General features: G+C 49.7%; 1 protein-coding gene across 1 annotated transcript in view; it reads right to left on the bottom strand.

The window, feature by feature from the left end:
• LOC125943397 (membrane metallo-endopeptidase-like 1) overlaps positions 1-9,234 on the bottom strand; it is a 410,743-nt gene extending 401,509 nt beyond the window's left edge. The window contains exon 1 of the mRNA XM_049662688.1: positions 9,092-9,234. Within this exon, the coding sequence (XP_049518645.1) occupies positions 9,092-9,216 (125 nt within the window). The 5' untranslated portion in view covers positions 9,217-9,234. The remainder of the gene's footprint in view (positions 1-9,091) is intronic.
• Positions 9,235-10,092: the final 858 nt, after the last annotated feature.

The following is a 10,092-nucleotide window of genomic DNA, read 5'->3' as shown; positions in this document are numbered from 1 at the left end:
AGCCAAATCAACGCAGTTCATGCAACCAGTGGTGTGCGTGAAACGTTAGCGGAGCGGAGCGTAAGCAACGCTCTGCTAAAACTGTCTAGTGTCATAATGCAGTACTTCTCTTTTCTGCTCGTAGGCGGCGGCACCGCCCCGAGCAAGAGCGCGGGTACACGGAGGAGTGTTAGATATATAAGGCGCGTCTGTGTAGCTCTCTGCAAATGCGTTTGTGGCGCAATGGGTTAAACGCTCGGCGATCTATCGTCGCGGACCGAGAGGTCGTGGGTTCGATTTCCAAATTTTGCATGTTTGTGGAACTTTTCTTCTGGTTTCTTTCTTTGTATTATGTTCTATGACGTATTTCCGTGACGGAAATACGTCAGTGAAGTCTTGGTGGACCCCGGAATAAAACACTTTCGTGTTAAAAAGTTAATTACAAGCATGTTACATTTACAAACACGTAACAGCATGTTACATCATCATCATCAGCCTATATTTATGTCCACTGCAGGACGAAGGCCTCTCCCTGCGATCTCCAATTACCCCTGTCTTGCGCTAGCGTATTCCAACTTGCGCCTGCGAATTTCCTAACCCCTGCGAATTTCCTAACCTTTGCATTGGCGGCCTGTCCGGACCCAGAGATTCTTAGCACCCTCTGCCACGTCGCAGGTCTGACCGTCGCCTTGGTCAGGTGCTCCGCAGCCACTGGGGACTGAGGGCCATGGGTTATATGTCGGAGTCATCAGGGAGGTAGTGGCCGAATACTGCACCAGGGAGGCCAATTCCTGTTCTGGTGAGGGAGTGACTTTGATGAAGCTTAGTGGGCCTGCCTAGTTTGGTTGCACCTGAACTAGTGTAGCCCCTCTAGCTCTCGGCAATATGTATTTTTTTTTCTTTGCCGGTGTCAGGCACCACTCCATGCCTGAAAATGTAGTGGAATGGAGCAGGATTCGAACTTACGACCTTCAGATTTGAGGTCGGTTGTTCTACCTCTACTCCACGCCACCGTTGGCTGTTACATGCAGCATGTTACAAGCAGGTGTCATTTTGGTATTTAGACATACGAATACTGCGTGTAGAGGCGAAACGTGCGAAAGCAGTGAATGGGTGGCATTACAAACAATAGCAGTTCGCTTTTACATACATGGCGTAGAAAGTACCCGACTCATCCCAAACAATACCATAAAATGTGAAAACATCTGACTTCCAAGCATTCCCCCATTTCCAGGCATTACCTGCACTTTGGCAGAACAAACACACGGGCGACTTCGCGTTTGCAAAACTTGGCCACGGGCGACGCGACGTGTACGCTACATACGCAGAGACGGACGCAACAGAGGCTCCCGACAGACCATGCTAGACGTCCGCAGAATACCTTCTATTCGTACTCAAGACAAATGCGTGGGTGCAAAGCCTGTTTTCAGTCCTTTAGAAGACGGATTTTTCGAATGACAAGTTTCTGATAGGTTCCTCGGCGTTATCTTTTGCGCGTTCATCCGGCGCCAGCAACACACTCCCATCTGTTATCACTCTTGACAATCGGCCATCGCGTTTTCAACAGGCGTGAGTACCGAAAGAAGGTATATGTTGTTGCGGGGCCACAAAAAACGTCACAAACTTGTCCCTCTAAGATTCATTACACACCAAATTAACTTTATCACCACGGCCGATCTGCTTATCGCTAACTGCGTCACAGCGCGCTGTGCGGCCAGCGTACCTCAGAGGTACCCCAGAAACTAGCGAAATTAATTTTCAGTAATGTCTGGCGTCAGAGGAAGCGGCACAAACTTTTAGCAAGATGCACTAGACTACGCACCACGGCCGACTTGTTCTCGCTAACTGCGACACGGCGCCCTGTGCTGCCAGTGTGCCTCAAAAACCGAAATAAGTTACAATAATCCCCTAGGAAGCCTCGGAAACATGTGCCAGCACGATTCATTAACTCCAATTAACTGCGCCAGGATGGCCGAGCTGTTTTTCGCTAACTGCGTCTTAAGTCTCGGTCCCGTGCTCTAAGCCTAATTGCGTCGTAAACTGTGAAACAAGTTTTCTCACCTTGCCGTAGTCCAATAGTGCAGTGGTGTCTTGTCCCAGTGCAGAAGGAACGCAAGAATACGCCGAGAGCCCAATAATCCAGGTTACATTAAAAATACGCGCGCGCAGCCGTCCTCGCTGGCTTAGGGGGAATGTCTGGCGGATGACGCACGCATTTGGCGCGTCATTGGCCTGTGGCTAGGTAAGGCAAAAAAAAATGAGTCATAAAGTTTACGTTGTGACTCATTGAGGCATTGAGGATTGGGCCTGGCGCGGCCTAGGCCCAGGCCTCAATCCGCTGGTCTAAATAAAGTTCTTTCACTCACACAAAGTTTACGTTCATTTATACGCAAAACGTTTTCGTTTTAGCGGCAAAGAGTTAAAAAAATTAATCAATGTCTGTTAACTTAATTTCACTTTCTTTTATTGCGATAGCAATTATATGGACACTTCAACCGGATTTCTGCCGTCGGCGTCGCCGTCGGCCTCGCCGTGAGGTTCCGTATAGATAAAATCTTCGCCGCGCGCCGTATGCCCCAGCGGAAGCGTGCGGGGACGCGCGCTATCACGGAGAGCGAACGCACTCAATCTCCCACGCGCAAGCAAGGAAGCGGAAAGCCAGCGCCGGAGGGAGCAGGGGGGGGGGGGGGGCACTTCTCTGCCAACAACCGCGCTCGTCGCTCGTCCGCACAGTCTCTTATCTCTCCCACGCGCAAGCAAGGAAGCGGTAAGCCAGCGCCGGAGGGAGCGGGGGGGGGGGGGGGGGGGGGGGGGGCGCACTTCCACGCTGCCAACAGCCGCGATCGTCGCTCGCTCGCACCGTCTCTTATCTCCACACGGCTCTGACCTTCATGCGCTCAGTTTCCGTTGAAGCGATAGACCGCACGTACGTTCGCCGCTGCGGCATATCCGCTTGCTGCCAGAGTTTTGACGGTCGTTGTCTGCAGTCATTCAGTGTGATCTATTCGTGTTTGTTTGTGCGCGCTCACACCACGCTTGTTCATTCAGTTAGTAATAGTCGGGCCACATTTTCCAACGCACGCTACACATGCAATGCTGCCCGGATCGGCAGTGCAGCGCTACAGATGTGTCCCTTCGCATGCGCTGCCCACGGGAAGCGCTTCTCATCAACACCACCGTTTCACACGCGCCTTCTCGTGGTCATCGAGTCTCTCTTCATGTCGGTCTACTTACGCCGCAGCACACCTGCTTACTTAATCAGCTCATGTTTACTACAATTCATATTGCTACCAAAGCCGCTCACCTTACTTCGTATGACATTGCTGTGTTGCTATCGCATTCATTGCTTCGCCCTTAGGGCGAAACTGTGACATTTTTTTTCGATGCTCGCGGAAGCTAACGTTCGGTATAAGTACTATAGCGTGACGTATGGTGACGTGTTTCTTGTTGCCAGTTCTTGCCGAGTGTCTCCTCTTGTTGAATTTCTTTCTCTATGGTCGGAGCGCGCTGGAAACAAATATATATATATATACTGTGAGCTTCAGCTCTTAACATAGCTTAACATAGCAAACCAGGTCAAGCAACCCTGAGAGCCGTCGGACGTTTTGCAGGAGAAGAGCGGAGAGCCTGAGTTTTTCAGCCTCAAACAATATGAACGCAGTTTGTAATTCTGCCAAATGAACGTTTCCCACCCTTTCCGCCCGCTTCCTCTGCTCACACATGGCGCAGTCGACAACCGCAACCTGCCACAGCCACTTCGCCCGCCAAGTAAGCCTCCGTGCCCTCGACTGAGCGCTGTTGAACGCCAAACCATTCCTAAGCCTACCCAGCGCGGCGTGTCAACAACGATGTCGTTCATCAACTGGCGTGTTGCCACCGCAGAAGACCTCGCCACGTTGAATGCACAATTGAATAAAACTGAGCTGCAACGCCGAAACCTCTCCACAACCGGCACCGAGGAGGAACTAATCGACCAACTTTTGGTTGATACCGCGAAAGACCCACCGCGAAACCACGAACCCGCGCCATGCGTGCCCGAAATTTCAGCGTCGTTCGCGACCATGCCAGTGCCTACGACGTCATTCCCAGCCATGCCAGCCTTCACGTCAGACCCAGCAGAGGACATGCAGTGCATGGCAGCTTTTCTTCACCAGAGCATGGCCATTATGATGACCACGATAGCAAGTCACGCGAACCCAGTGCACGTGATAACACTACCAGACCTCTCAGCTTCGCTGCCTACCTTCAACGGAAGTGGCACCCCTACTTTCAAGCACTGGATCGAAGAGCTCGAGTGCATTCAACGACTTGCACGATGGGAAGACCCAACTCTCCTCGCCATCGCGCAAGGAAAGCTACGTGGAGTCGCAGCAGACTGGCATGCCTCAACAGGGTGACAGCTTACCACATGGACCATCTGGAAGGCGGGACTCCAAGAACAATTCGGCGAGCAACTTTACATGATACAGTGGCAATAGAAGGTCACAGCCCTTACACAAAAAGCCGGAGAGAGCCTGCAGCAGTACACCTTTGCAAAGTTCAAGATCATGTCACGTTGTCAAATTCCCATTACTGACAAGGAACGCATCCAATACCTCGTTCAAGGAATTTGTGACGACCAGGTAGCCACATCCATCGCTGTTCAGCGACCCCGTACCATAGACGACTTCCTCAGCATTATATCCGAAGTGGATAGAGCATTGGACCACGCCAGCCTGATACGTTCTCCACAGCCAGCAGAGCAATTCGCAAAACAGGCGGGACGCCCCCAGCTCCAGAGTGCTACTGCCAGAACTGACAGTACTGTGAACTCCTCACAGACTGCTCTACCATCTACGTCCCAGCACACCACACGCATGACATAGCCTCCTCGTATTAACAGCCTACCACCTGCGGACCAAGAGTCGAGGTACGAAGCCATTTCAGCTAAGTATGGTGCCCCAGCATACAGAAGAGGACAAGACTTGAAAGATGCGGTGTGCTACAACTCCCAAGAGAAGGGTCACCTAGCAAGTAAATGTACTACGTCAAAGCAACCTTCGGGTTACAACAAGCCGACAGTCCCCAAAGCACCAACAGCCTGTGTTGGCCGTGTCGATGACACCATGTATGGATCCAAGTTCAGATGTGCCGTTGCTACTGCTCACGTCAAAGGACTGGGAGAGATCAGTGCTTTCCCAGACAGCGGCTCAAACGTCACCATTGTTGCAGCAAGCTAAGCATCAAACCTCAACATCTAACCATGGACCAAGCCACCTTTGCTTGTCAACGGTGGAAGCTCCGTCATGCCGGAAGGATCTGTCTTTTTGAGGATCACTATTGGACCTCTATCCGCAGTTGTCTAAGCAGCCATCCTTGAACGGAACACCCTTCCCCTCATTCTGGGAGAGGATTGGTTTTATGCAGCTAAAGCTGTACTCCACTTCAAACCTCCGAAGCTGCCTGTGATCTGCCAGCCATCTACCAACGTTGTCGTGCAGTGCAAAGAGAAACTATTGCCAAGAATGTCAAATGCATTAATTTTGACAATATCTGCATTGTCACGTTTTGATCCCTCGCAGCCCACGGCAGAGCCACTTCAACACGAGTACCAGCCAGACGAGAATGAACCTTTGTGGAGCCAGCTCACCAAGGCGGCCCTAGTTCAACTGGAAACATGCCCCACAAGCCCAGTCCAGACAAGCTCGTCCAGCCCGTTGCCTTCAGACCCACTTGCTAACGTCCATGACGATCCCCTGACTGACATCTGCCTCGGAGCTCAACTCAATCCCGAAAAACAAGCAGCCGTATAACGCATTGTACAACGTCATGCTGGCAGCGGCTCTGCTTGAGAGTGACGTCATCCGACCATCCTATGACCCATGGGGCTTTCCAGCAGTGGTAGTGACGCAAAACGATAAAAAGAGGCTGTGCGTGAATTACATACCTCTGAATCAGATGGCAGTGAATGTCCTGCAGCCACTTCCCCGGGCTGACAACATTTTTGATGACCTTGCTGGCAGCTCCCTGTTTGCGGTCTTGGATTTGTGCTGTGCATACTGGCAAATCAGAGTGAAAGAGGAACACCAGGAGAAAACCACCTTTATCACACACAGTGGGACATACATGTGGACACGTATGTCATGTGAACTCAGGAAGGCTCCTTCAACATTTCAACGTGCCATGCAGCTCGTCCTCCAAGACCTTCAACCTCCTATAAGGTCGGGCATCAGGGTCTACTTGGAGGACATTCTCGTGTTTGTGTCCAGGTTTGAAGACTTCTCGCCCGGTGTCACGTAGTGCAGAAACTGCATCTGCTTTGCCGCTGAACGATCAGTGCCCAGTCAGAAATCCCAGACTGCCCACCCATCTACAAGACTATGTGACCTGTAAATGCAAGAGTAGTTTTTCTTTTCCAAGTGGATTTGAATTTCTGAGTGGGGTTGGATGTGAGCTTCAGCTCTTAACATAGCTGATTCAGAAACCAGGTCGAGCAACCCTGAGAGCCGTCGGACGTTTTGCGGGAGAAGAGCGAAGAGCCGGAGTTTTTCAGCCTCAAACAATATGAACGCAGTTTGTAATTCTGCTAAATAAACATTTCCCACCCTTTCCGCCTGCTTCCTCCGCTCACAATACAAAAGCGCTGCGCGTGCTTCCACGTGACACGTATTGGCCAATGGGGGACTACTACGTGGTTCATTTGGAAAAGGAAAGGTTGGCGCTATCTTCTGCAGCCCTTGAGGGAGCACGGCTCAGCGCCAGGCCAATGCCCCCGGGGAGCGGAGGGGGCTGGGGCGACAGGAGGCGGCGAGGAGGAAACGCGGGGTGAGCGCAGTGGCGGCAAGATCGAAGAATGGCGGTACTTTGGTAAAATAAAGGGCTTTTATTATGTATTCGGCGCGCGCAACGCTACCTGTGATATTCGGCCGCTTCTCAGCCAGACGAGTCGCCAATGTACGACTCGTTGGCGCCAATGTACGATGACTCACTCCGTTTCCCAGGAACACGCATCCTACCCAATGAAGCAGACGACGGAAGCGAGAAGCGTTTTTCACGGAATAACCGTAGGTTTTGAGCTAGCTGCTTTATTTTTGCTGAAGAGAAAAACTGTTCTGCTTTATCAAGAACGTGAGGATTACTGTCTTCCCTTCAGTTTCTTGGGCAAAACGTCAAGTTTGCATCATGTTGCGATGGAAAATCGAAACCATCTGTGCCATTTTGTACGCGTCGCGCCTACATCACGCCTCGAAGAAAATGATGGAATGTTCAGAATAGAGCATATGTGCACTGTTATCAAGGTTGCAGCACTTAAACATTTGATTACACTTCCTTCGGAATCAACTCGAAATAAAAGGCGCGCTAAAACACTTGCCAGGACCCATATCGCGCCGTGCCCATCCATTAAGTATACACCAATTCACGTCTTCAAATTCAGCCAGGAAATCCAAACTCCAAAGGGCTGGATAACATTATTTAAAACTCAAAGTGAGACTTAGCGCTATTCACACTTATTCTTTTCGCCAGTTATGTATGTCGCGTTTGCATAAAATAATAAATTGTGATCACCTAACTTCATTTGTTGGCGAGTTCCTGTCTAAGTAATCAAAGCCGCTATGCTTTCCGAACGTGTGTAATATTCGAGTCTATTCTAGATGTTTTGAGAATCTAAATTGTGTTATGCTGCTTCGGGTGTAATTTTTTTGTTTTTTTTTTTATTGACAATGCACGGATCAGTTTTATTGAGCAGTAGGGGGGTCTAAATAAAAAAAAAGCGTAGAATAATGCTGTGAATATGACTGTTTTTTGATACCATAACAGTGAGAAATTTTCTTGTGGCACCCAGAATTCGGTCCAGTCATCTCTTGTTGGCTCTTTGTTTAATCATGCCCCCCTTACCTTTCAAGCCGTAAGAATTATTGTGCTGGCCTCGTTTCATTCTCACACTGATAATGTAAGTCGAGATAACAGCTTCCAATTGCCGCATTTACTGAGAGCGAGCCGCCATGCAGACATTCATGACTGCTTCATTCAGTGGCTATAGGTAGATAATTTCTACAACATGTTCTAACCAATTGCTGGGAACAATCATATTGAAACATAGTAGTAAAATTGCCACTATAATAGCCCGATAAAATTTTGTGCTATGCTCTAGGGCAGCGGTGCTGGAAGAAGCAAGTAACAATAGAATAGTCAGCAGCTAACCAGAACCGTAGACAAATGTAAACGCAAAAAGACACTGCTTCTATTTTATTGCGATAGCAATTATATGGACACTCAAAAGCAGATTTCTGCCGTCGGCGTCGCCGTCGCCGTCGCCGTCGCCGTCGCCGTGAGGTTCCGTATGACGTCATTTGGAGATGAAATCGTCGCCGCGCGCCGAACGCTGTATGTGCGAGTGAAAGGGCGCGAGGGGCGCGTCTTTCACGGGGAGTGAACGCACGGCGGAGAACAAACGCGCGTTCTGCGCCGTGCTCGCTTAAGGGCTGCAGAAGTAGGCGTCTCTTTTCTCCTTTACAATCACCATATATGTAGAGCAAACGCGCCTTCTTCAGACGCGCGAGAGGCCGTGGGGGAGGGGGAGGGAAGGGAGGCGACGTTTAGCTGCGGCACCAAGTGCCTATTTATATCAGAGGCTCCAGCAACAGTCACCAACGCCGCACGCATTTTGAGCTAACGCGGGCAAAACGCCGATGGCGTCGACAACAGTTCTGCGTGTTGTTGCTACCAAAGCCGCTCACCTTACTTCGTATGACATTGCTGTGTTGCTATCGCATTCATTGCTTCGCCCTTAGGGCGAAACTGTGACATTTTTTTTAATAGAACAGCAGTCTTACACATGGAACCGTTATGCTGTAGGCAGCAAATATTTAAAACTGGGGCCCAACGTGATTAAGCGACACTTTTGATGAAATGCATAGTAGCGGGTAGATAAAATAATTTCTACCACATGGATTTTACAACCATCGAAATCAAGCTATGCATGCGTCTATAGAAATCGCGACGTCTTGCTCTGCAGTGAAACGCCTTAAGAAAAGTTCACTACAGAACGTGTAGATAATGGCTCTTATGCAATTCGACAATTGAAAACATTTCTACCACAAGAATGCATGTATATCACGGATGCGGTACTCACAGGTCAGCAGATGACGCATTAGGCAGAAATTCGTTTAGCTGCTCGTAGTAAGACAACGTGCGGACGAGCACTCTCTCTGATCCATTTAAAGTTATGTGCAACTTTGAAAATTCCTTGTTTAGCATTTGAAGCAGAGGTATCTGCAGAAAACAAGTCAGATATGTATGTTTATATATATATATATATATATATATATATATGTGTGTGTGTGTGTAACGCGAACCGGAAGTTGCGGACGTAGAACAACATGGTCGCCCGAACACTACCTTTTATTCTTCTTTTTCCTTCACCACTAATGCACGGTACCGTCCTTGTGTGGTTCGTTACACACTTCCCCCTCCCCCCGAGAGAGTCGTAGGTACAGGGGCGGATGATACCCTCTTAATCTCCTCACATGAACGATTTCAGTGTGGCAGTCCGGTGACGTCCAGAAGAGCTCAGGTGGCCGAGGCTGGCTGTTGCACTCCGGACGACATATCCATGCTCCGATGAAGAAAGGTTTGGACACACAGCAGCCGTGGGAACTCGGATGTCGTTGCGACTTCCAGACACACGGTGTACCCTGCTCGAAAGTGCGGTGGACTGTGTCGTTGCGGCGACGTCTCTGTTCGTCTGGTTTGCCCAGGAAGTGCCCGTTTCTTTTCCGTCGTCGTGCACAGCGTTGTCGCAGGAATCCTTGGAGTGGGGGCAATACTGATAGATGGTGCTGAAGATGCATTTGGCGACGTTCCTTGCTTGTAAAACACCACATTCGTTGATTTCGCCTTGGATTGAGTAGGCTTGAGCGTTGATGTCTTTCTTGTTGTTGCTTCTGTGGAAATTTCGGTGACGGTCTTCGTCGCCTTCTGTTTCGAAGTCGTGGTTGCTGCCGTTGTTCTTGGAGTTCATGATGATGATGTTGTTGCGAAATTTGCTGAGGTAGCGCTTCTATAGAAATATGCCTTTGATTTCTTTCGCATATTAAAGTGCGGATCAATTGGCAGCTGGTACACTGCTCCTTT

This window comes from Dermacentor silvarum, chromosome 2 (assembly GCF_013339745.2).
Source record: "Dermacentor silvarum isolate Dsil-2018 chromosome 2, BIME_Dsil_1.4, whole genome shotgun sequence".
Classification (NCBI taxonomy): Eukaryota; Metazoa; Arthropoda; class Arachnida; order Ixodida; family Ixodidae; genus Dermacentor; species Dermacentor silvarum.
The sequence above is the reverse complement of the archived record's forward strand: the minus strand, read 5'-3'. Positions and strand labels throughout refer to the sequence as shown.